A 27,159-nucleotide genomic window follows, 5' to 3' on the forward strand; every position below is an offset into this window, starting at 1 on the left:
GTGAATTTTACAAAGATCTTCAGATTTTAAAACTGCATCTTAACTTTTAATATACCAGGAAAAATAGTCATTGCCATTTACCATCTGGGTCCAGTGAATCTTTAAAATAAAATAATTATAATATGTATTTAAGTCATTTTATTAATAATTTATGAAGTATAAAGGGGTAGTTCAATTAGAAACTTTAATAAGAATTTAAGCATGATAAACACAATTTTTATTCCATATATTTTGGCTTTGAAGATGTATACACACACACACACACACACACACACCCCCACACACACACATTTTAAAGGTAGATAGATATATGTCAGTTGAATGTGACCACCTGCTCATCACTTGCCAGGCACGAACCTGGAACATATCCATCTTGTAAATAGTAACTCTAGATTTCAAATACAGTTCTATTAGGTTCTAGTTTATCATTACTTATGGTTCTTTTGCACTTGCATCGTGAAAATACAAAACTTAAAAAAAAACTTTGATGATATGATTTTATTGAAGGATGGCAATTATTGGAAAACATTTAAAATTTTTTTAGATTTATAAGCATCAATTAGAATGAACAGTCCCGTAATTTTTTCATTTCCACATCGTTTATATCCTTTCAATTACCTTTGTATATACAAAAATGCTGTCTTCAGCACTTTACAACTTAGGAACTATATCAAGTAAATTTTGGTGAATAAACATCATAAAAAGTGAAAAAATACAACCACACCACCCATTTAGCAAAATTAGGTGGTCCAGGTCCTTATAAAATTTGCATGATGACTATTGAATAAGTGGATGAAAATACCTGATATTCTAATTGTGCTTAGAAATATATGGTTCACTCATTCATTCTTGAGTTTGAGAAAACAGACTTTGAATACACAGTCTGAAGACTCATGATCTGAGATTTTGCTTATGTGGTCAATTTCATCAACATCATTAGGATCCAGAGCACTGCCCTCTGTCTCTTTGCATTTACCTTCTGATTCCTTTAATAATTGTGGAAATTCTGTTAATTTCCTTCTACTTGTCATTATAGTAAAAACAAAGAAATCTAAACTATTAACTGTAATCATCATTGAAAGCCTTAAAAAAAAAAACTCTAAAGATGGTGTCTCTCTAGACCCTTATATCTTCTGATGGTGTCTCTCTAGACCCTTATATCTTCTTAAAAGATAATGCAATACTTTGGGCAATGTTATGTGAAAACAGAAGGATCCTCACTTATTTTACTGTTATATATACTATTACATTCTTCTAGGTGTTTCCATCATCATTCCATTTCCTTACTGTTTTAGTCTTTTAAAGCACAGTTGCAAATAGTTGACTAGTAATAATTAAATAGTTGCTGGGATGATGAAATAAAATATTTCAAAAGGTGTAGGAAAAATTAAATCAGAGATCCCATAATGTATCTTAGAGTTATAGAAGGGTCCAGTGGACCTCTATGGGAATTGAAAAATATGAGTTTTATTCTATTTTTAAAAAGTAAATTTTCTTTTTATCCCTTGGAGAATATTAAGAGACTAAAAGTCATGAAATATCAATCTTTATAAAGTTAGCACTGCTCAAAAAAGAAACCCAAAGCTAAAATTTTGTTTAATGGACTCATGTGATATCTCTAGGGTTAAAAGGTCATAAAACATTTTCAGATAAAGTCATGGGGGAGAAAAGTATTTCTTAGAGAACTAAAAACTTTGTAAAGGCCAACTGTTCCATCAATCTAGATCACAGGGGCAGAGTTTTGGCCCATGCTTTCTTTGGTGGCAGTGCCACTTATTCCCCCAAAGGGCTGGGTCATGTGGCTTTTTTTGTTCTTGAATATCCTCTCAGGCCACAGATAATTGGTCCAGGGGTAGACAGTTTTGAATACAAATTACTCCTTTTTCATATTTTGAATTGTAATAAACACGGGACACTGGAGCCAAAGAGGTGAGAGCTAGCAGCACACAGACCCCAAAGTCTTACACAAAACTAAATTGCAAAGAAGGAGAAAAGAAGACATTTTCAGAGAAGTCAAGCTATAAGCAGAACGGGGCATATATTCAGAATCCAGACGACATGGCTCAGTGTGACAGAGTGACAAAACCTGGCTGAACTTCCTGCAATTTGAATTACATTATTTTTTTTAATGTTTATTTATTTTTGAGAGAGACAGAGACAGAGACAGAATGCGAGTGGGTTAGGGGCAGAGAGAGGGAGACACAGAATCCAAAGCAGGCTCCAGGCCCTGAGCTGTCAGCACAGAGCCTGACGCGGGGCTCGAACTCATAAACTGTGAGATCATGACCTGAGCCCCAAGTCGGATGCTCAACCGACTGAGCCACCCAGGCGCCCTGAATTACATTCTTTTATTTTCTTTTTTGAAAATTTTATTTATTTGGGGGGGGGGGGTAGGGGGCAGAGAGAGAATCCCAGGAAGGCTCCATGTGGAGCCCTATAAAGGGGCTCAAACTCATGAACTATGAGATCATGACCTGAGCAGAAATCAAGAGTCGGGTGCTTAACCAACTGAGCCATCAGGCACCCCTGAATTATATTCTTTATAACAACCTATATGTAAGTTAGAGTTGGTTTTCTGTTTCTTGAAAACAACAAATCCCTAAAACAGAAATTAGTGCCAGCAATGGGATTGCAAGTCACAGACTCTGAGTGAAAATGAAGAACTAGCTGTGGAATCAAGGCAGAGGGATAAAGGCAGGAGTGACAGAAAGGATTCCTTATGCCATGGAAAACGGGGTAGTATGGAGGTAAGAGTTGGCAAAATAGCTAAACAATTGTCTAAAATTTCTTGGGACCCAAACCACATGTCACTAAAGGCCAAGCTTAGATTTAAAAGTTGTCAAATGTCAAAATGTAGGATTAATTCCCTATGGACATGATTAAAATGCAGTGGCAAAAAGTTTTCTATACCCAGTTGGCTAAAAGCAGATAGGGAAAAGCAGAAATTACGTATCTGTTTCATAAAGGTAAGTCTTTTCTAATGAGATTGTTGAAAACGATGTCCAGATACCATTCATGAATTTGGAAAAGCTCAGGGCTCAGGAGCCTAGCAATTGAAAGGCTATCCAGTAGTAGCTGGAAACCCAGCCCTTTTCCTCAGGATAAACATATTGATTACTATCACCCCTGCTAGCTCCCAACCCTTAGTAAATCACTTCCTTAGACTGGAGGGGAGGGATTTTTAGGGGTAGACTAAGGTGGAAGTGTTTCCTGTTTTGCAAAACCTTTTCCACTTTTCCTCCTTTATTCTCTTGAGGACCGGGCCATTAAGAACAATGGGTCTAAGAAGAGCCAAACTAACAAAAATCCTGAGGAAATGGTCATTAGGTAGCCTGGTAATTAAAGAAGCAAACTTACCCACACAGAAATTCCTAGCATTGACTTTCAGTCAAGGATGTACTCAAGAAAGACGGTGATTGAAAACTCTCTAAAATTCTGGGGTAGTTATCATCAGAACCTTAGTCCTGAGTAAGTACCTATGCCAACTCAAATCAACATGGTGTTTAGTCCTGGTCTCTTTTGGAGGCTTGAACTCCAGTAGAAAGGATGCTGGCACCGGACAACACTTACTAAAGTGGAGAGAGGAGGCCTGAAGGGGACAATGGTAAAAGGAAATCCTTCTAGTGGACAGATCCTAGGACTGTTAGGCATGATTTGGGAACTTATTCTACTATCAAGAGGGTCAAGAAACAGACTCAAGACATTTATTTTGGGGCAGACTAGTGACCAGTATGTGATCCCATTTTCTAGGTTTCTTCTCTACCTCTAAGTCAACCTCATTTTTACTTTTGTTGACTTTTTTCCTGTTGTTATTGGCATGATGGTAGTAAATGTGCCAGTAAACCCAGAGGAGGTCATTCTGGCAGGATCATTACAATGACCAGACTGTAATGGAGACTGAGGAGCAGTCATCTGCAGCTGTGCCTGTAATACTGGATTACGCTGGGCAAGACGATCTTGAAGGATGAGTTGCTCCACAGAGAAGAAATATAGTGGTTAAAATGTTAGTAGAATCGACCTAGTCCACAGCTACTTCTTGGGAATGATTTCAAAGCCCCTATTTTTTACCTGGTGCCCCCATTCTCAAAGCTTCCACAAATGGTTGTGCAAGGTTGTGTGCATACTGTATATTTCTGTGAGGTCCTGCCCCAGTCATCCTGGCCACAACTGATAGAGACCCCTGATCACACTGAGTGAGATCTAAGAGGAGTTGTGAGGTTCTGCAGAGTTGGGTTCGAGTTTGCACCATGTCAACTCAAAGGCATGAATGCCAAGGCTATGGAGACAGGGCTAACATGTCACCCTGTATGGAGTAATGAAGTTACTATCAAGTAGTAATGAACAGGCCTTCAGAGAAATCAGTTCACAGAGAATAAGGCAGTCACAGAGATGGTTAGGGGTAAGAGAAAAAGAACGAAGAAGAGAGACAGAGGGAAAGAGAGGAAGAGGGAGAGCAGAAAAGAAGGAAGGTAGGGCACAGAGAACTAGAAATAGAAACAGTCAGAGGCAGCTAGAGACAGAGAGAGATGAACTGTTGGTGACCTCCTAGGTACCACAATGTCCAGCTATACTTCTTATAATTCCAGATTTTTTGATTCAACAATTTCCTATTTACAAGCTATTTTAGGTAGATTTGATTCTTGCAACCAAAACAATTCTTGACCTAAACATCTGCTCCTTGACTGTAGCTGCATCTTTTCAATGATTAATTTGCAACTATAGAAATACATATGCTGCCTAACATAACTGGGACACTGTAAAAAAGTGAGGCTGTCAAGAGAGAGGGACTATTTGTAACATCTAAACACTTTCAAAGACAGACTTGGTTTTATACTGGAATAATAGCTAACATTTACTGAGCACTGCCCTTGGGCCAGTTTCAAAAGCTGTATATGCATGATCTCACCTATTCATGACAACCGTAGGTTTTATTATTATCAATGCCATTTTACAGATAAAGAAATTAAGATACAAAGAGAGATTAATTTGCTAAAGGTCACACAGTAAGGGGATAAAGGTAGAGTCTACTGTTTATTTACATTAAAGTTGGCATTTGGGAAAAAAAGTATGCATTCATTTAAAATTCATTTCAGTTGGTAAATTCTTCTTGCCTATTACGTACAAAGTACTGATTTAAACAAAAAAACTGGTTAACACTGATGTTACAAATATAAAGTCCTTTTAAATATCACTATTCAAAATAAATCGTCCTTTCTGTGGCACGTACACACACACAAAAAGATGTGTTTTGAAATTAAGTTTTTCGGTTTCCAAAATACCTCCTTTAGAACAGAAGGGGACACGTTCCGACAATGCTATTTTCCACACCTTATAACCATTTCAAACTTCACTGCAATATCTGCAGATGACCTGCTGCAGGCCAGACTCTCATGAAAAGAACCTTGATTTCAGAGAAGGAAAGTTAAATTGATAAACACATATCCACTTAATTAATTGCACTGTAAGTTACATGTATATAAAAAAAGTAAAATGACAAGAATGAGAGGAGTTTTTCATGGAAGGTGGTGGGTAGCCATGGAGTCTGCTTCTCTTGATTTTCTGAGCAGGGCTTGTCTGAGGGCACTAATTTTTTCATCAAGTTCAGCCAGTGAATAATTCTGCTGTAAACAAGAATAGAAATTGCTGAATAAGACTCTGAAGTATCTTGGGGCGCCTGGGTGGCGCAGTCGGTTAAGCGTCCGACTTCAGCCAGGTCACGATCTCGCGGTCCGTGAGTTCGAGCCCCGCGTCGGGCTCTGGGCTGATGGCTCAGAGCCTGGAGCCTGTTTCCGATTCTGTGTCTCCCTCTCTCTCTGCCCCTCCCCCGTTCATGCTGTCTCTCTCTGTCCCAAAAATAAATAAACGTTGAAAAAAAAAAAAAATTAAAAAAAAAAAAAAGACTCTGAAGTATCTTAATGCAGATAAAGGGCTAAATGAACTAGAAATACTGACAATACAGTAAATGTCTTTTTTTTCCTTCATAAGAGTAATTTTTAAATGTTTTTATTATTATTATTATTTTGAGAGAGAGAGAGAAAGAGAGCGCAGACACACGAGTGAGGGCAGAGACAGGAGGAGCAAGCTCTGTGCTATCAGAGCAAAGCCTGACAAGGGCCTCGAATTCTTTTTTTTTTTTTTTTTTTCAACGTTTATTTATTTTTAGGACAGAGAGAGACAGAGCATGAACGGGGGAGGAGCAGAGAGAGAGGGAGACACAGAATTGGAAACAGGCTCCAGGCTCTGAGCCATCAGCCCAGAGCCTGATGTGGGGCTCGAACTCACGGACCGCGAGATCGTGACCTGGCTGAAGTCGGACGCTTAACCGACTGCGCCACCCAGGCGCCCCGGGCCTCGAATTCTTGAACCGTGAGATCATGACCTCACTCAAAACCAAGAGTCGGATGCTTAACCGACTGCACGACCCAGGTGCCCCCATAAGAATAATTCTTAAATTGAACTATTTATGTTGGCTATATCAGATAGGCAGAAAATAACAAGGCTTAAAATATTTCATACTTTTTTTCTCTTTCCTAATGAGGAAGCTCTCCTGGATACTTCTAAAGGATTGTAAAAACTTTTCTTTAACTGACTACTCTCACTTTGAAAGGATTGTAAAAACTTTTCCTTTAATTGACTATTCTCACAGTAAAAAAATTAAACTTTAGGATTAGCTTAACTGCTAGAAATTCTCTTTTGATGGATCAACTGCAAGCAACTACCTCTCCTGGAAAACACGGATGCTCTCAGAAATTTATTCAAAATTTTACAAAAAAAAAATAAGTAGAAAACTATTCTTCAAAAATAAACCAAAAAAATTTTTTAAGTTTTCTCCAACTTTAAATTTACATTACTACCATTAACAGCTATGAGAACCTCACTAATTAAGATTCAACTAATTAATATAGTAGGACTGTGGACAGTGGTAGGCTGAAGTCAACCTCTGCCAAACATCCTTTTTGGATTTAGATGCTGCTAATTAGTAGGGTCAGCAAAAGGGGGAGGGGCGGGTGGGGTGCCTGGCTGTCTCAGTCTGTAGAGCATAGGGCTCTTAATCTTGGGGTTCCTGAGATGGGGGGGATTTAAACTACCTAGCATTTATTATTTTTCTGCATTTGGTAATTGATACATTATGCCACAATTAACAGCTAGATACTTTCACATTTATATGACTCATATGAATCATTCCTTACCCTTGAAATAAAATTATTTAATTCAAGTTCATTAATTTATGCTGCCCCCTTTTTTTTTCAATCTTGAATCCCAGGGTATGATCTAAAAACAACCACTGTAGAAACTTTTATTGATGAGAGGCATAAAATTTATCCAACTATTTCAGAAGCCACAATGAGAATTCAGTAACTTACTTGAGGTGGTTGTACTTTTCTTCTTTTTCCGGAAAAGCTCTAGATAAAAAGAAAGTAAGTAATCAATGCTTAGAAAATATAAACAATTTTCCTTTATAGAATACTGAACACAACACAGAGAACCCTGGCAGAAACAAAGCCCACAGAACTCATCAAGCACTATCTGCCACTGATATCTGCATCCTTGTATCTTGGAAGATACTCTCTAAAAGATGATCTTAAAAATATATAGTAATAGGGTGCCTGGGTGGCTCAGTCGGTTAAGCATCTGACTCTTGATTTCTGCTCAGGTCATGATCTCAATGCTCAGATCAAGCCCCAAGTTGGGCTCTGTGCTGACAGCAAGGAGCCTGCCTGGGATTCTCTCTCTCCCTCTCTCTTTCTACTCCTCCTCTGCTAGCACTCTCTCTGTTCTCAAAATAAGTAAATAAACTTAAAAAAAAAAAAACTATATAGTAGTAACATCAAAGCAACATGCTCCTCCCTGGCTACACACACATTCCCATTAATTCCCAGCTTCTAATGAGGGGGAATAATTATGGAAGGAGATGCTGTGGGGACTTTCTCTACTTAGTTTCCTTTCTTATAGCCTTTCAGGATACTGAACAAGTGAAGCAATAGAGGAAAACAGAATTTGGAGTACCAGGTGAAAACACACACATGCACACACATCCTTGGTTGATTCTGATGATCACTGTGGTTGTCTGTACAAGTAGCTACCCACTGCTCCTCTATAGGACTCGGGAATGCTGATCGTATCCCACTGGTTTTGTCAGCGACTAGAATGGACATGGGCCCAGTTGTGGCCAATGAGTAAGAAAGGTTTGCTGGAGACTCGGGAGAGAGCTTCTGGAAAAAGCTTTCTCACTTCTAAGAGAAAGCCTTCAAAAGAGGCAGTTCCTCTGGACACTGCTGTGTCTGAATAGGACACCTGAAAGTAGCTGTCTTGCAATCTGCCACTGGGGGAAAAGCCAATACCAAACAGAGCTGAGGGGGAAAGAGCCCAATTCTTTGACAACCATGATTTAGCCCAAGAACCAATTAACCCTGAAGAGTGTACTACCATTGAACTTCCTACTTTGTAAGATAATTTCCATGCTGTTCAAGCCAATTTAAGTTTAAATCTCTATTACTTAAGCTGACAACATTCTCACTGACATGCTGCTGAGCCTTTTAAACCTTGGCCAAATGAATTTCTAGATTTTCTTAGTTTCACAGAACCATAAGCTTCTGAATGGCAAATTAGTATATCGGTATATTTGACAAAGAAATTGTCAATGTAGGTGGCAAAAATTTCTCATGAATATTTCTGACCACTAAGATTTAGAATAAAAGGTAAAAACTTTCATTTTCCTTTGTGTCAAAAGCTGTTTCAAAGAATACTGAGGTATGCTTCTTTATCAGTAGTTACAGTAAGTGGGAAATCATGAAGTGTTGTAATTGTTTTTTTTTTTAATGTTTATTTATTTTTTAGTGAGATACAGAGTATGAACAGGAGAGGGGCATAGAGAGAAGGAGACACAGAATCTGAAGCTATCAGCACAGAGCCCGACTTGGGGCTCAAACCCATGAACTGTGAGATCAAGACCTGAGCTAAAGTCGGACACTTAACCAACTAAGCTATCCAAGTGCCCCAAAGTACTATAATTATTAAATATGGGGGGAAAGGTGTTTATATAAACAGGTTCCTTCCTTTGCCAAACTAAGCTGGATACCTGTTATGGGGCCCATAGGCAGGTAAGGGTTTAAGGTTTAATTTTGGTCAGGTGACTCCTCAGTCTTCTACCTTCCCAAGGGGTGCCTTTTTACACACCTGATTAAAATATACTTCCCCTTGTCTTCCTAACAGTTTAGTCTATTAAAATATTGACAGTTTCCATGTCATTGAGCAATCAGATTATTATTATATCACAAAACCAAAGTGAGAAGTATCAGAATGAGGAGAATAAGGACATCAGATTCAGTAACTTAAAAACAGTAAAATGTGGTTTTGGGGGGCTTAGTTTAGGTGTAGGGTCTTAAGTATTTCTTCCATTGTGGTCCCATCCCACTACCGTGATGCAGATTTCTTTTTGGTGTGGACAATGATCTATTTCCTAAACTATCTTTCTGGACTCTAATCTCTAACTCAAACTTCATAATGCCACCAGATAGGAACAAGTTTCTCTTTCTCAAAAACTTAATTGTGCACCAGTGACACCAGAATTGCAAACTGGTTAGTGTGACCTTCAAGAGCCTCCAAAATGTGTTTGTTTGCAGTTTTATTTTCTAGCCAGATCCAGTTACTACCTCACGCTTCAGGCCCATGACACACTTTCACACGTACATGGCCTGTGCACATGAAGTTGACTCCCTTCTTCCTATACTTACCTTCAGAACCAGGAGTTACCATTACAGACAAGGTTAAGGATCCACCTAGTCAGTGCTTTGGAACAAAGGTAACACACCTTCAAAAATCCAGTAATGAACTAGCACCCAAACCCTATCCATTCACACATTTATTCAATGCCTACTATGGTCTGTGTGTTCAAAGATGAACAAGACACAGTTCCTGCCCTTCAGAGGTTCAAAATATAGTGTAAAAAACAGATGTGTAAACATGTAAGTGGTAAGTGCTGTAAAATGAACAATGCTATAAAAATATATTTGTGAAGCATGTTATATTTGCGGTTTCAAGGGTCAAAATTTAAAATCAGTAATAATTCTTTGGAAATACTAATAAGGATTTTATCTTTTAAATGTCTATTAAGGGATGCCCTTAAAAATTTTAAAACATTATCCCATTCAAATCTTATCACGTTGAATGTGAAGAATGAAGACCTTTAGAACTATTACTTTAAAAGGTACAACAAAACACTAATCTTTGTTGTAATTCCTGCTTTATATACATTGTTTTGGAGTTTTATGTCTGTTTCATAACTGAAGAGAACTTTACGTAACTTACTTTTGTTCCTGAACCAAATGCAATTTATATCTTTTTTCCGTTAGCTTTTCCCTTTTCATATGCTGTGCTTCAATGTTACCCATGATAACCAATCTCTGTTCAACTATGAGTCTTTCCTGTGTTTAGAATTCATCTACATGTAAATCTGGAATAAACACAGATAAATATTCTCAGAGTTCAGAATTCAGTTTCTATAAAAATTCAATCCATAAGAAATATAATGGGCTCAATTTTCCCTTACTAAGTTTATTTTATGTTTGTTTATTTTTGAGAGAGAATGCACATGAGCAGAAGAGGGGCAGAAAGAGACAGGGAGACAGATTCCAAAGCAGGCTCCTCGCTGTCAGTGCAGAGACCTACATGGGGCTCAGACTCACGAACTATAAAAACATGACCCAAGCAGAAGTCAGTCACTCAACTGACTAAGCCACAGGCACCCCTCCCTTACTAACTGTAGAAGCTAGAAGACTGTACAGCATATGTACTCTTTTCTATACACTTTTGAAAGATATGTAGAAATACGTGATTTCCATATGTGTACTCCCAGCATGAGGATGGTGAGAGTGATGAGTATATGTCCTCTACAGGGTATGTGTTTTAACTCTGCCCATGTCCACAGATGTTCCTAGAGCCGGACCTACTTTAAGCGAAGAGTGTGGCTCCCAGAGATGGCACATTCATTCTGTTTAGGAGGGGTGAGTGCCTGTGCCATTGGGCCTGTGCCATGTTTATTTATAGGCCTTAAGGATAGAGTTAATCTGAATGTTTAAACCTTTTCAGTGTTTTGTCCTTCCTTGTAGCTCACTATTAATTTGGACTTGTCATTTGTAATACTAATCCAGAAGTGATCCTTCTAATCAAATATATATTGTTTAACATATCTGGAAATATATTTTTAGAGTACTAGTTTTATCACAAGTATGGCAACCTAACACATACAGGCCAATCCTGTTTGCATGTATAATGCTTCCTGCTCCTCAAGTTGTCACCAAGTTTCAGACTTCAGGCCTCTGACAATCCCAGTGTTCTTTTACCCATTCTGTGTTTTAATTATCACCTCTACAGACTTTCCCAATTATTTGAAGTATAAGTCCTACTCTTGAAAAGTTTACCTGATGTTTCTATCTGCATATCCTGATATGACTTTAAATTCACATTTCCTCCCAAAATAACTCCCCCTCCAGATTTTATTTCTGTCAATGATAGTATAATTTTTCCAACCAGAAAATTGACTCACCCTTGCTCTATGCCTCTTGCATTAATCTTTTCTATTCACACTCTCTTGTCCTTAGTTCAGAATCTCACTTCATATCTAAGCTAGTATAATAATGTCTCCTTATTCTTGGTCTCTCCCTTTTCATTTATCTCTCAGAGTATTAGATAAATCTTCTGAGTAACTTGCACAAGTCTCTTCCCTGCTCAAATGCTTTCAATAGCATTTAAACTTTAAATGCTTTAAACTTCTGGGTATGGTATTTAAGGTCTTCTACAATCTGACTAGTCTACCTCTTTAACCAAAACAGTCTAAACATTCTAACTTGTGTATAAGACATCCCCAAAACAAGATTATGATTTGAAGGGCTTGTTCTTTTGTTAATTTCAGTAACAGGTAGATGTTAAGCTTTATAAATCAAAAACAAAGAGAATAATGATGGAGCAAGGTCTCTCTGGAGGCATCCAATACTACGATATTCTCTGTTAAGATCAGTTCTGTTGTTAACAAGAGCTATATTAACAAAGTATGAAATTGAACTAGAAAAATAATCTGCCTAGGAATTACTTAATGAAGGCAACTTGAATGGAGAAAAAAAACTTATGGCAGACTGTTTTAGGAAAAAGCATAAAATCTTTATCAAGTTTTCTAGGACGATACATTCAAAGAACAACCCTAAAAGTGGAAACACCTTTGCAATTATGTAATATAACCAAGAAATTTTCTAAATTAGACAACTGAAGGCTAAAGGAATTGTAGGACTTATCCACATTTTACATATGACACAGTGTATTCATAGCTGGTTTCTGAAACTAAGTAAATGCAGAGTTACTGAGGTTTTTACCACATGCTAGACAGTGTGCTAAGTGCTTGACTGGTATTACCTCATTTAATCCTTGCTTCAGCCTTTAGAACTTCAATAAACCTTATTTTACATTTGAGGGAAATAAATCTCTAAAACTCTTTCTCTAAATTCTTGATCTTTAAGCTTCATTGCTCACTTTTGTTATATAAACCTGCCTTCTTCATCTGGAAATACTTCTTTTCTTTACCTTACTCGAATACCTAATTCACCACTTTGGAAAAATTGCTGGTTTACCTAAAATAATTTTAAATATATTTTCACCAGTGACTTATAAATGATTCATGCAAATATGAGTTATTTTACATAGTTTTTCTGACCCAGGAGTTTTAGTAAAATTTTCACTAAAAATTTAGTAAATTAAAACATTTTGTTCACTTTTAGATGACATTTTGTTCACTTTTAGGTGAAAAGTTCTAATATGACACTGCTTTAAAAAAGAAAAAAAGAAAAAAACAAAAACAAAATAAAACCTCAGAAAAGGCAGGTGTATGTATAATCACCCCAGAAGACTGAGTAAAATAACACAGTGAACTCAGGGTCACTTGTGTGAAACATGCTGACGTGACAAAAAGAGACTTATCAGTACAACACCGTTTCTTAAAGTCCTTGGAAAAAAGAGTAAAAATGAATGAATGAATAAATAAGTGCCAGAGTTGAGGAATTAGACAAGCATTGACTAGTCTTTCAAAAAGTTTGGTGGTTAAGCTAAAGAAAAAGGGTGGCAGATTGAGGTGTTTGTTTGTTTAGTATGGAGGAGAAATGTAAACATGTATGAGCTGAGGGAAGGAGTCTGGACAGTGAGGGATTAAACAGACAGAAAGGATAACTGACAGAGCAGGGTCCCAGAGGAAGCCTTTGTTCTATAAGATAGCGTTTTCGTAAGTGACAGGATTGACAACTACCTAGGCTGCTATATTGATATGAAAATGGCTGAAGTTTGAGAATTTGGGTAATGTTTAATAAAACTACCCCTTTAAAAAAAATTATGAGTCTAAATACAAAATTCAGAATCATAATTTTTTAAAAGGTAGGTAATTCCCTACATATGACTATGTTTATCTTTGAATTATTATTATTTTTTTTACGTTTATTTATTTTTTTGAGAGACATAGAGAGACAGAGCACAAGTTGGGGAGGGGCAGAGAGAGAAGGAGACACAGAATCTGAAGCAGGCTCCAGGCTCCGAGCTGTCAGCACAGAGCCCGATGTGGGGCTCAAAGTCACAAACTGTGAGATCATGACCTGAGCCGAAGTCGGACACTTAACTGACTGAGACACCCAGGCACCTCTATCTTTGAATTACTAAAACAGTGTTTCACATGGGGAACCTGGGTGGCCCAGCTGGTTAAGTGTCAGACTTCAGCTCAGGTCATGATCACGGTTCATGAGCTCGAGCTCTGCGTCGGGCTCTGTGCTGACAATGTGGAGCCTGCTTTGGATTTGGTGTCACCCCTGCTCTCTGCCCCTCCCCTCTCATGCGCTCACACGTGCTCTCTCTCTTTCTCTCTCTCAACATTAAAAAAAAAAAAAACCACCAGTGTTTCACATATAGCAGATAAATGAGTGAATTGTTTGTTATATGATGAAGCATCATAAAATAAAATATTTATTTTTTTAAAGATACTTATACTTACTACAGAATGAAAATATTCAGGAGAGATGCCTTCCAATTCAAGGATTTTATCCTCAAGTTTTTTAATTCTCTGATAAATGTCTCTTGGCACTGGACCACCTAAATACATTTAAAAAAATTCTGAGATTCTATTGAATAATTCTTCTTACAATATTTATTCTTAAAATACTATGCAGAGAAACTTGTGCAGAGGAATGGGAAATATTTAAGCCTCAGAAGATAACGAACAAGAGTAAAATAAAATGAAATCCTTAGCTCATATTTTTATGTTATACACTGTGGGATATATTATATTACACCTCTCCCCAAGCCCCATTTATGCTTCCTATATTTCTAGAAGATTTGTTATATGTTAAATTTATTACATGCTACTGAATAGTTCCTGTATCGGACAATTTGTACTTCTGATAGATTTTGATAGTTACTTGTGAGGAGAAAAATGCATGGGGACCACAGACAGTTCAATTTGGTGATTGCAATGTCTTTATCACTTTCAAGTTATATTTCTCCCTACATGCCACATTTTCCCCTTTAACCTAAAAGAATGTTTAGGAGCTTCATCATAATTCCTAACAAACTTTCTGTGGAGGGGGAAGATAAGTTAAAGTTACTCAAATTTCAATGTTATGATTATATCCCAAATCCTTTTATTTCTCAGTACATCAATGTGACCATTTTGTCTAGACCCCCATCATCTCTGTCTGGATTACCACAACCTCCAAACTGGACTTCTTGTTTCTGCCTTGCTCCCAGTCTGTTCTCAACACAGCAATGATCTTTTTAAAACGTAAGTCAGATAGTGTCATTTCTCTGCTCAAAACCTTCCAATACCTTTGCATCTCACTCAGACTAAAAACCAGAGCCTCTACAGTAGTATATAAGGTCCTAAACAATTTGGACATTCTCCCCACACCTTTATCATTCTAGCCATTTGGTTCCTTTTTTTCTGTTATTTGAGTAGGCCAAATATTCTCACAGCTTTAGCACCTGTGGTTCCCTACACAAAGCTTTCTTTCACCAACTTTAGGTCTGGGCTCAAAAGTTACCTTATCAGGAAGGACTTCTCTGACCACCCTTTAAAAATACCAGCGCTAAACCTCCCCACAGACACACTCCCTATTCTTTCCCTTATTTTATTCCAAACCATTACTACCACCTCCATATATTACTACTACAGTCCATATATTTTGTTTTATTGCCTGTTTCTCCACTTTTATGTGAGCTCCAGGAGGGCAAAATTTTGTTGTGTTCATTGGTATGGCTGTGCAGCTTGTGCACTGCACAAACCTAGGAATCATCAGTTCACAAACAGGTGCTCAGTATTTACAGACTGAACGAATATATAATTAGATAATCATTATGCAATTAAAGCATACAGGCAAATTTTCTATCAAAAGTATCAACTTTTGTTGATGTTAAGTATGAAAACTCTAGAAGTGGGTTTCTTTTTTCAGAATTTTTTTATCTTAGGATCTTGGTTGTTCTTGCTCTTGAGTACAGCAAAATGAATAACTTATTCAACTGACTTTGCTCTTGCTGCCCCCTTTACCTAGAATGTCCTCTGCCTCACCTCTGTATCTTTCAAGAGTCAGTTCAAACTTCACTGAATCAGTGAAGCACTGCCTGAATCTCTTCATATGGAGGCTCCTTGTGCCCCACCATGTCCTTCCTTCATAGCCCCTGTAACATTCCACTTCAGCATTATTCTTTCTCCCAGACTGTGAAGTTCTTGAAGCTAAGGACCGCAGCTATATCATTTCAGTCCCCCTTGTGTCTAAAATAGTACTTGGCACATAGTAGGCACTCAACAGATACTTTTCATAATTAACTACTTGATACTATTAGACTTAATAAGCCAATCAATCCTTTTATCTAGTTGTTTTTTTAAATGAATTTACTTCTGGGGGAGGGGTTAACATTTAATGCTAATCTCTTATTACCCTCAAAGATTTACTCCTTCTCATCTTCTGTCTTCTATTTCTATCCGGCAAATACTCCAGCTAGACTGGACTCAGAAATTCCCTAACCATATTTTTGTGCCTCAGTACTTTTTGCACACGGTGTTCCCTCTTTTTGGAATAATTTGCTCCTGCCTGCTGACAAATTCCTACTAATCCTTCAAGGATGCAAATAACACTTCACCAGGGATACCATCTCTTGATTTCTCCTGAGAGTTCTGAACACTAACTTTGTGCCCACTGTACTTTGCATACATCTGAAAAGGGAAATGAGCAACCGTTCATTTAAAAACCTCTTGAATACCCGTTTTTTGCCAGACACTGCGCTAAGCACAAAGTAATGAACATGGCAGACAGTTTGCTCTCACAGACCTTACTATCTAGCAAGGGACATAGATATTAAACAAACACAACTGTGCTAACTGCTGTAAAGGAGGGCAGGGAGTACCACGTGCTACAGAGACTACATGAAAGGGCAATCCATAACAGTCTGGGATCAGGAGGGGAAAGCATAGGCATAAGAAAAAGCCTTGGTAAAGGCCGTAAGGACAGCAAAATGAGTAGGAGCTGGGAAGCCCAGAGGGGGCTGGAACTGTAGGAGTACATCGTGCTATTTAAAATTATAATCCCCTCCCATCCTAAGCTCCTTTCTCTTCTCTTGGTCAACCTGCTTTTCTCTGTAGCTCTTCTTGTGTAGCATATAATTTATTACTAGAATTTTTGTTTACATGTATTCTCAGTGCCTAGAACAGTACCTGGCTTACAGTAGGAACTTAATACCTATTTGTGGAATGAATATATAATTACTAAGTTTGGTATGCATGTAAGGGCAACAGGAAACCATTAAAGAATTTTTAACTGGGGAGCAGCAAGATCAGATTTGAGCTTCAGAAAAAGCAGTTTGGCCACTGGTACAGATTTGGTCTTGAGGAAGAAGAGAAAGAAGACTAGTGGCAAAGCAACCAGCAAATATCCTGCCATCAGTCTGAGGCAGAGAACAGTGACTTCAACTAGAGAAGCAGCTGTGGAAGTAGACAGAAGTGGGTAGGTTTGATAGATATTTAGAAGACAGAATCAACAGTTATCTGGTGACTAAATGAGAAGGGAGACTGGCTTTACAGCCAGTTAAGACTGAGGTTTGATTTCGAGTTGTCATCACTACCTTGGGCCTGTTGCTTGAGCTCTCTGAACTCAGTTTCTTCATCTGACAATAACAGCACCAACACCTCACAAAGGTACTGTTAAATATTAGGTGAGTTGACATGTATAATACTTTGAGTGACTGGCACTTAGTATTATTCAATAAATGTTAGTTCATTTCCCCTATGGTATTTACTTAGTTATATGTTTCTCCTCACTGAAAGATCTTTGGGGACTAGGATCACATTTATCAATACTTGGTACCTAGCACAGTGGGTGATAGTCGTGGTTAAGTTATGACACTGGTGGCAGGAAAAAGACTACATTAATTTTCAGCCATGACTTTAATAAACTGAGAGTGTCAGGATCTATTTGGAATCTGTTCCCTTTCTACTAACAGTCTCAAATTGGTGAGAAGTGCAAGAGGAGGGAGAACCTGAACACATGAACTGTAGATTCCTTGAGAGTAGAGACTATGCTTTGTTCATTTTCATACCAACCAGAAGCATGTTTTGTACGTGGCAAGTGCTCAATGAAAATTCTGTGACTCAATAAATTGTGTAGTTTAACTACTTGCAAAGGTACCTTGTTAGGGCACTGCCCAGCACTCTGCTTACCCGTCTGCAATCGCAAGTGAGCCTCAATATTTTGTAGTCGTTCTTCTACAGCCTGATTACCACAATCTCGGAGCATGCTGTTAGGTTTATGACCTGACCCTTGAATTCCTTCAGGTCTAGTCTGTGGTCCATATGTATTCACAACTCTAGAAACTAAATTAAGAAACTTTGAAATGTAAATTTAATACGCTCCAAAGTCAGAAATTCTATTTCCCTAACAGTACTTTATAAAGACCATCTAACCAACCCAAGTATGAAGGCAAGACTTTTTTTGTGTTTTAAAATAAACAAAATTTAGATAGGAAGGTGATTTCTATTCCATTTTGTTTATAATTGAGAATAAACTTCTGTCAGTGATGAAGATATGTAGTGGATACTTACCTTTTACATGACTTTTAAATCCCGGGTAAGGAGTAAAAATGGCATCAGTTCTTGCACAACTGTTTTCTAAGGAGAATTCAGATGAGTATAAGTTTAAATATATTCCTTGCTAAGTGAAATAAGCCATACAGAGAAAGACAGATACCATATGTTTTCACTCTTATGTGGATACTGAGAAACTTAACAGAAACCCATGGGGGAGGGGAAGGAAAAAAAAAAAGAGGTTAGAGTGGGAGACAGCCAAAGCATAAGAGACTCTTAAAAACTGAGAACAAACTGAGGGTTGATGGGGGGTGGGAGGGAGGAGAGGGTGGGTGATGGGTATTGAGGAGGGCACCTTTTGGGATGAGCACTGGGTGTTGTATGGAAACCAAGTTGACAATAAATTTCATATATTGAAAAAAAAAAGTTTAAATGTATCCTTAACTTCAAGTATATGAGATTTTGATAAACTTCCAATAATTCATATTAACATGCTACTAATAAAAGAATTATCATTTCAAATAACAGTAATTAAATTACCATCTTATTCAGGATAAAATTTAGTGACCTTTACCCTCTAAAATTTATAAGCTTTAATCGTACCTAATTTTTACATTTACAGAAAGAAAAGTCCTCAGCATTCAGTGGCATAATTTAATATAATTTTTTAACAAATACCAATATCCACCCAAACCATCTGGACCTTTGGAGAAAATACTTTATATATTATAGAAAGCATTTTAATTTTAAGCCAAAGAGACTTTATTCCCTTTATTTCATCACAGAAATAAATAGAACTCATTATTTTTACCGAAATGCCTTTTAAAAAAATACAGCATTTTGATATTACTTATTGGTCAAATTAGCAATCATCTAATAAAAAGGATTAATTATACATTTAACACATTTTAATTTCAGAATCCCAAAAGCTATCTATCTCTTTCCAGACTGTTCCTGTCTAAAGGTACAATTTTAGGAAAAATAAGTTGTAAAAATTTGTTCCAATGTTTTTCTAAGCTGAAAGGCATAGCTTTTTTTTTTTTTTTTTCTCAAATTAGGTATCAAAAATGAATTACAAACCCAGGGGAAAACTGGAATAATGTTAACCTAACATGAATAAATGTGAAACATAAATGTGTCAAATATTATGAAATTACACTTAAAATGACATTAAGCCATGCACCGCAGTAAATTTCCTGAAAATTTCCCCTTATTTTATAATAAAAAATAGATGGTAAAAGAGATACTGAGGGAAAATTCTTTTTTTCCCTATGGAAACTGATTTTCAAACAAAAAATATTTTTTGTTTCAGTCAGATTGACAGGTATCAAAGGAATACATGAACACATTATAATACATTCATATTTTTTCAGTCTGAGTTTCCTTAACAGTTCTGCTGACAAATTAAATTATGTGAATATTCTAAATTTATCTTTTATATAGATAGTAAACAGAATCATTTTCTTTTTCTTTCCTTTTTTTTTTTTTTTTTGAGATACCTCAATATACGTTCAAAGGGCCATCACTTCTCCATTCTTTTTCTAACATTTCATGGGGCTAAGGGTTAAAAAAAGAAGCTATCATCCATTCCAGAGTTATATTCCATGTATATAGATTAACTGACCCATCAGTGAGAAATTCAGCATGGTGTGAAGATAGTGAATGTATGAGTGCTAGCCACTCTCCACAGCAATTCTTGCTAGCACTGTTTTGAGCCAGCAAGGGATTGAATGGGCCAAGGAATCCTGCTGAGCATTTCAATTCTTGTCAATTTCTATCCCCTGGTGGTTTATAATAATAGAGTTAGCAGGGAGAACAGAGGAATAACATTAGTGACACATGTGCTTGTTCCCTCAACAAACCCTTTCTCATGGGTTGCTTGCAGTTGGATGGATTGCAATACCTGAGATTTTGCCACTATTGCACCTGTTCTGAAAAGCTAACAGGAAAATTTACTTAGAGATGTGCATGTATAATGTTAATAGCAGAAAAGGCTGAATTCAGGACCCACTTGAGCCAGTATTATTTCATTATTAAGAGAATCAGTATACCAATGTAAGTGTCAATTCTAGGTTCATCTCACAATTCTGTATTCATAATAATTAGCTAAGAGATGGTAGAGGCAACAAGAAAAATGTTCATTCCAATTAGGAACTCTTCTCCATAATTTTTTCTAAGAACTACTTGTTCTGATTATTACTATGATGCCTGAGTAAGATCTATGCCAGTGCTTTGCAATATTTTGTATACTGCAGCATACCTGCAGATTTGTAAATATACTATAGCACCAAGTGGAAAGGAAAAGGAGAATCTGATAAAAAGAACAGCAAATGCATGCACTGTGAGAGAAAGGAAGAAAGCATAAGACACCAGTCTTCATGACAATTTTTTTATCGTGACAGAAAACATTTCAAACAGCTCATGAGTAGTGAGAAAACTGCTCCCTCTTGAGGAGTATTAACTTTACTAAGTTCACTTTATGTATTAACATCATAATTTCAAAAGTACATTTACAGGCTTGAAATTTATATAGCTTAGTTCCTTCTTGGGAGACTAAGCAACACTGCCACCCACACTTCATCTTCATTTCTAAAGGAAATTTAAAAGAATCTTCACCTGTGGTAGCCCTTGTGTGTAGCATTTGATCTTTGCATAACTAAAATGAAACCTGTTTTTGCAATGTAGTGTATTATTAAACAGAAAGAAATTCTGCTGCCTTAGCTTCTAAATAAACCTGTGAAATAAACTGGTTTAATGTTATTCATTTTTAAAAACAAATGAAAAATCAGAGCAACTGTAAAAACTGTGCTTAAAATCCTATGAAAATTAACTTCTTCGAGGTAGTTACCTTGATTACAATCAATAACATTGCAAAATTCCCTCACGTTGTTTTCATTGATTTCAGCTTGCTTTCTTTCAATAAATGCAGATATTCGTCTGTCAATCTACAAACAATAAGTACGCATGTTTTAACAATTCAAGCATAAGATTTTAAAAAATAATACCCCCCCCAAAAAAAAACAAAACTTCTTACTTCTGCTTTTCCAGCCTTTATTTGAACTACTTCTGGATCAACATGGATCTGTGTCTTTTTCACATCTCCTAAATCACAATCTTTGTGCTTTTCTTCCTCTTGTAGGTCACTAATGGGAAATTTGGCATTTACTTCATTCTTATTCCCCATTTCTGTTTTTTCTGTCCCTCCAACAACAGTTGTATTCTCCTCTTTAATCAGAGGCTGAAGTTTTGCTAAAAAAGGCTGAGAAAAACACAATTCCATCTGCAGAGGTTCAAACTAATCAAAATTAATTACACATTTAATATATTTATATAAATTTCTGCTAAGTAAATGCAATATTTAATATCAAACAAAATATAAAAAGTTGGCATATCAGGATACATAGATCTGATCACATGTGTTTGCTGTTCTCTGCTATTGTGACCATTATCATTTGCTATAAATCTGTTTGAAAGAAAGAAAGAAAGAAAGAAAACCTGAGGAAATTTAAAATTTTCTTTGAGGGAATCATTCTGTCACTCATCTTTTATTTTGTGCCAAATCAAAGCCTCAGCCTCTGGCACCAATGCCACTTAATTAACATGTCATTCAAATGCCTCCTCAGAACACTAAGGCTTAGTATTTTTCCTCCTTAACATGAGAGCCAGTGCTCTCACTCAGCAAAGCCCTGCATTATCACTGTATCACTGGAGATTCTCCACTTGAAACTGCAGTTGGCCAAAGTGAATGAGACAGCATAGATATGAAATATATAGGTGTTATGCTGAGTGAACACTCAGGCTTTTCCTGACATGGCAAGGTACCTTCTTGGGTCACGAAATTAAATTTTTAAAAAGAAAATAAAAACTCTCAAGTTCCATAGCTGAAAAGAGATATATGCCTATCATTCACTATACTGGAGGGAATTAAAAAACAAAACAAAACAAAAAAACCCTATTGTACAATGTAAATTATACCACTAATTCCACCCTCCACCCCCCCAACAATCAGGCCTCAATTGAGTTCTACAACTCATTATTTCTGTCCTTTAATCTTAGGGTTAACTATTTCAATATGAAACAGAGTTAAAATTTCCCATAGTCACTGAACAGAGGGTTGAGAATTAATGTTTACTCCATTAATCAAAACACACCAGTACTGGTCAATGTTCCAGTTATTTTTTCATACCTATAATTTTGCTTCTGTTGTTTACTATATACCAACTATTCTTCTGAAACCTTATAACATCCTAATAGCAATAAAATGACCAATCCAAACAGTTCTTCCACTTACCTTTTGACACTTCATATTATATACTTTGATTAGAGATAAACTGCAAACTTAATATCAGTTATAACTGCAGAGATGTTCAGCTGGAAACTAGCAAATAACTAGTTCAGTTATTAAACTGAAATATTATAAAATATAGCAATACTATTATAAATAATTCAATGTTGACTTCTAATATAAGGGATGAATTATTTCAAACTGTTAAGAAAAAGAAAAGATAAAATAGTGACTGGCTACTTACTAAGATGAGACATTAATGTCACAGAAATTACTTTCTTTTTAAAAAGTATGCTGAAACTGTTTAATTGCAGTAGACACTCCAGGATGTGTCATGCTGGGATAATGCCACTTCTTGAACCACTGAAAGCACTCCATGAGCCTCCAAACTCACCCAAGGCATGGAATCATTATCATAGCATGACACACACCTGCCGTGTCTTATTGCTTAATTATAACCCACCATAGATGCTACTGTATTGAATTTTCGGCACAAGTCTAGAATTGAATAGAATTGCATTCATTCAGTCTTCATAGCCACATTGGCCTATTGGACTATATTCCTGAGACTGTCCAGATCACTATGGAAATGAACAGATTTAGATCTAATCTGGCTGAAGTAACCTTTTACTGATAACACTATTAATACAGTGTTAAGACGGACCTGACAAATACTCTAGCTTATAATTTAACTGCAATTAATTTCTATTCTCAATACTGAATTAACATTTTTAACAAGAAATTTACCTGTAAATATAAAACATGTTGTTCAAGTGCACTAAAGAGCAAAGTGGGCTGGAATGCCGAGAGGCTCTGGAGCTTGTTCCAATCGATTGTAATTTTCACCACATCATCTCTGAGGTTAAGCTTCAAAGGGGCAAACCAGCGACATCACAAAAATTACACGATTAAGCTGAATATATGGGATGTCACAAAAATAATATTTCTTTAGAGTAACATGCCTATTTAGCTCAAAGTTATCAGGTTTTTAATGATACATTAAAATGCTCTACCTAGTTACCATTTTAAAAGGCCAAGAAAGGTGCAATTTTTATAGAAAAAAATCACAATGACATCTCATTCTAATTTTATTCTTGGGTCTGTGTAATGGGACCATCTCACAGGTGAAACTGTCCAGGAAAGATGGAAAGATAAGGCTTTTTTTGATACTTCATTATCTAAAACCTTTGGATGAGAGGCAAGAAAGACTTGCCCTTTTCAGTACTTCTAGCTCAGAGCATTAAACAGAAGGGGCAGGTACATTTATGCAAGTTCTGATATAAACATTTCTTTTTGTTAAATATGTACATAAAAACATAACTGGCACACATCATTACTCTGATGTTTTCTGAATCACATTTTTATCATTTTCAACTTTAACCAATTTTTAAAATAATTTAAAACTCAAGATTATTCATACATATTATAAAATCTAGGGATAAACTGCAGCATGTTTATTTACTTCAAATAAAAAAACAATTACTTAGCTGTGGAATCTGAAGTGAAAAACAAAAACTTTTCCACAACACTGGCCAAATCTTTGGTTAAATAGTATTTTCTAGTATTGTGTGAGGGCTTATCATATAAAACTTCTTATAAATTGGCTATGTGTGACCTGTTAGAATAAAATTATATACAGAAAACTACCAAGAACCCGAATATAAAATTAGTATCAAAATTAGTGAAAATTTTAGAAGGAAAGCTTCCATATTTAGGCTCTTAATAAAAGTGAACCATAATAAACTTTTCTAGGGACATGTGTTTATAGCATACTATAAAGATATGCTGCATCGTAGAATTATTTTTTCAGAAATCATTTATTAAAAGTCCTATTTTGTACAAAATAAAGGCAAGTGTTACATTAGTTCAAATACAGATGTTATGAGTTGTGATTATAATAAAACAAAAAGATGAATCACTGAATAAAGAACCAGAGACCCAAAGTTACCAAAAAGGCACTATACTCAATGAATACTATATGACAAAAATTTACCACCCCCACCCTTTGCATGAGACAAGAAACATTTAAGGTCCCTATTAGATACGTATAAAGAAATAGAAGTTTTGTATAGACTGCATTGGCAAAGGTTAGTTTATGTTAACTAAGGTTTTACATTAAGATTACTGCATTAATCTTAGTTTATATTATTTAATGCCTGTAAAAATTTCATTAGACAACAACTTACGTATGGAAGTAAACTATTACTGTACTTCTACAGTCCTGTAAGAGATCTATAGTTGATAATAAATTTATGTGTTATTCATAAGAGAGTTATCCCTAAACACTAGTTATAATAGAGTTTAGGGATAACACAGATAAATCCTCAACCAAAGCAAAGCATCAAATTTTCTAGAGAAAATAACTTATAGAAAATAAATCTTAATGTTGGGATCATATTCTCCTTTCAATTCAGCATGATTATGTAAGCCTTCCAAGCACAATTAAAAATATTTGGTCTTTCAAGAAAACCACATGATACAAATTAACTTTAAAATTATCCCAATAAAAATAAATAAATAAATAAAATTATCCCAATATATCCAACTATTTACTTAACAAATTCCCTATTAGTAATACAAGTTCTATGCATTTTTACCCTACAGAACTTGTTATTGTAAACCATTCACTCAAAAATGTATTAGTTCGATATTAATATGGCCTATACAAATATGCATTTTCAGTAAAAACTTAAATTAATATGAAACTCCAAACTAACAATAAATAATGCTTCAGCTTGGTAAAATGGGCCATGGAGAGGCAAGCAAGAAGGTTAAAATCAGTAAATCTGAAATCTGGGATAGAAAATACTTTTTAACATTCAATTTTGTTTCTTACTGAGGAGAGCCAACAATATAATGATACTACGCAGAATGAAATTAGGCATATTGACATTTTTTTTGAAACTTATAATTAAAAATACAGCCTGCAAACTTGTTGCAAAAGTAAATAGTGATTTCCTCCAGGAGCAATTTGATAAGTATTGTGGCTTTCATGCTTATCTTTAAAGAATACATCTCAAAATATAAAGAGTAATATCAAAATGGTTAGCATTGTAAAAAATGGTTAGCATTTAATTGATGAGACAAGGATTTAATTTTTGACACTTGTATAGATGGTCCCTTCACTGTGTCATGTAAACTCGCCAAATATTTACTCTTAACATTTTTGACAAGTGACATAAGTAAACTTTAATCACATCTCTATTTGTACCTTCAGAATATCTGAATGTTTAAATTTTTTAAATGAGTTGTAAAAATTCAGTATGCAAAATATTTCAAAAGAAATGTTTAAATTATTTCTACTTTAAAAAATATCTCATCACTAAAAAAAAAACCTTATGTAAATTATAGATGAGCAAAAACTTTTTTCATCCTGACATTTAAATATAAATAAACCTTACAATTCCAATGTCATAAAACATTCTTAAACTGTTAAACCAGTACAGGTCTTCGGTGATAAGACTAAAATATTTATGTCCCCCAGTCTTTAAAATTTTTTTAGTAAGTCCGTGGCAAACAATTGAGTTCAAAAGTTATAACTTTTGTCAGATTCTATTAATAACTGTTCCATTACACCAAACTAATGTTCAACTTGGAGTAGTACTTTTTGCAAGTCGCGACATGTTAGAATTTCTTTTAAATACTGAAATAACTTTTAAAAAAATGAATTCTCTATCTACACACGGCTTTTTAAAATAATGTTTTACCAATCAAATGATCCATTTTTATAAAGGAAGATAACATTATCTTCGACACAAAAGTCTGCTACCCGCACTAGTACCAACCCCACAACAAACATTTAGAGCTAGAAAATATTCCATCTAAAATATGAGAAAAGATTTCTTTTTTAAAAGCAAACAAACGTATTTTCAAGTTGTTTCTCATTTAAAATATGCTTTGCATTTTACTTCATGAAACGAAATAGTCACTTAATTGTAATAGAGTGTAGGGAGTACTTTTATTTAAGCCCAATTTATTATGATTTATCTGCAGAGGTTATTTATTAGCCAGTTAAATTAGTTAATAATTAAATGACGATTAAACAACAGTTCCCGATGCAAACTGTTGTCAACCGTGGCTAACTCATCCAACTTTATGCAAGAAGTATTTAGATTAATTCCTTTTATTTTCCTCCTTGTATGAAAGGGTAAGAGATGCACACAACGACCAGAAGAAAAAAAGAAAGAAAACCAAGTGACTCATTACAGCAAATCACTCAAAAAAGGCTGAGAGCTCTTTTCCAAAACTCTCAGGCCGCACTAGCCTATCAATTTCAATAATGAATGGACTGAAGGAAAGAGAGTCCTACGCGCCAGGCGCCTTCCCAACCTACACAGCTTTTTACACATTCATTCTCTCCAAACATGTTCTCTAAGCCGGGTTTTCCACTTACACTCTCCTCTCTCACTCTTGGGGAGAAGAGTTGCAAGGAAATCTAGTCTGCAACCCATCCTGAACTAAGTCCGTACGGCCAACCTCGCTCCGACCGTAGGCTGCTGGGCTCGGGCTCCTCCTCCGGCCTCAGTTACTCAGGCCGGATCCCGGCCGGGGTCCTCGGCCCCCCGCCTCCGCTGGAGGAAAAAAGGGGGGAGGGGCCGGATAGTTCCCATACCCCTACTCCCACAGACCACCACTCACTTGTCCCACCAGGCTATGCAGAGAGCGAAAGATTTCGCAGAGCACCTCTTGGGAGAGATTAGGGCTGCAGCTCCGTTCCAAACTCCTGTCACCACTGCTGGAGCGACTAAGCTCAGCGACAGCAGCCATGACACCTTCA

General features: G+C 36.1%; 1 protein-coding gene across 7 annotated transcripts; it reads right to left on the bottom strand.

Annotated features, from left to right (window-relative positions):
• Positions 1 to 5,018: 5,018 nt before the first annotated feature.
• MBIP (MAP3K12 binding inhibitory protein 1) lies at positions 5,019 to 27,159 on the bottom strand. 7 transcript variants are annotated; one of them, XM_047075621.1, is made up of 9 exons: positions 27,021 to 27,159; positions 23,130 to 23,249; positions 21,132 to 21,356; positions 20,946 to 21,042; positions 18,116 to 18,181; positions 17,735 to 17,887; positions 14,021 to 14,118; positions 7,365 to 7,403; positions 5,019 to 5,618 (listed from the first exon to the last, which is right to left on the bottom strand). In XM_047075621.1, the coding sequence occupies exons 1-9, from the start codon at positions 27,147 to 27,149 to the stop codon at positions 5,514 to 5,516; spliced, it is 1,032 nt and encodes a 343-aa protein (XP_046931577.1). In that variant the 5' UTR covers positions 27,150 to 27,159; the 3' UTR covers positions 5,019 to 5,513. The 7 variants fall into 7 exon arrangements, with proteins under 7 accessions (XP_046931577.1, XP_046931576.1, XP_046931578.1 ...); XM_047075620.1 differs by having other exon boundaries at positions 5,019 to 5,621; XM_047075622.1 differs by lacking the exon at positions 23,130 to 23,249 and having other exon boundaries at positions 5,019 to 5,621.

Source organism: Lynx rufus, unplaced genomic scaffold (assembly GCF_022079265.1).
Source record: "Lynx rufus isolate CCGP_SWC_20201006 ecotype Redwood Valley unplaced genomic scaffold, mLynRuf1.p SCAF_13, whole genome shotgun sequence".
In the NCBI taxonomy this organism is placed as follows: Eukaryota; Metazoa; Chordata; class Mammalia; order Carnivora; family Felidae; genus Lynx; species Lynx rufus.

Excerpts from the sequence above, each read along its gene's own strand:
- MBIP (XM_047075620.1), bottom strand. The coding sequence starts at position 27,149 with ATGGCTGCTGTCGCTGAGCTTAGTCGCTCCAGCAGTGGTGACAGGAGT. Across the intron at positions 23,250-27,020 it reads TGCATAGCCTGGTGGGACAA|CTTAACCTCAGAGATGATGT; the intron begins GTGAGTGGTGGT and ends GCCCCTTTGAAG. Across the intron at positions 14,119-17,734 it reads TCACTTGCGATTGCAGACGG|GTGGTCCAGTGCCAAGAGAC; the intron begins GTAAGCAGAGTG and ends AAATGTATTTAG.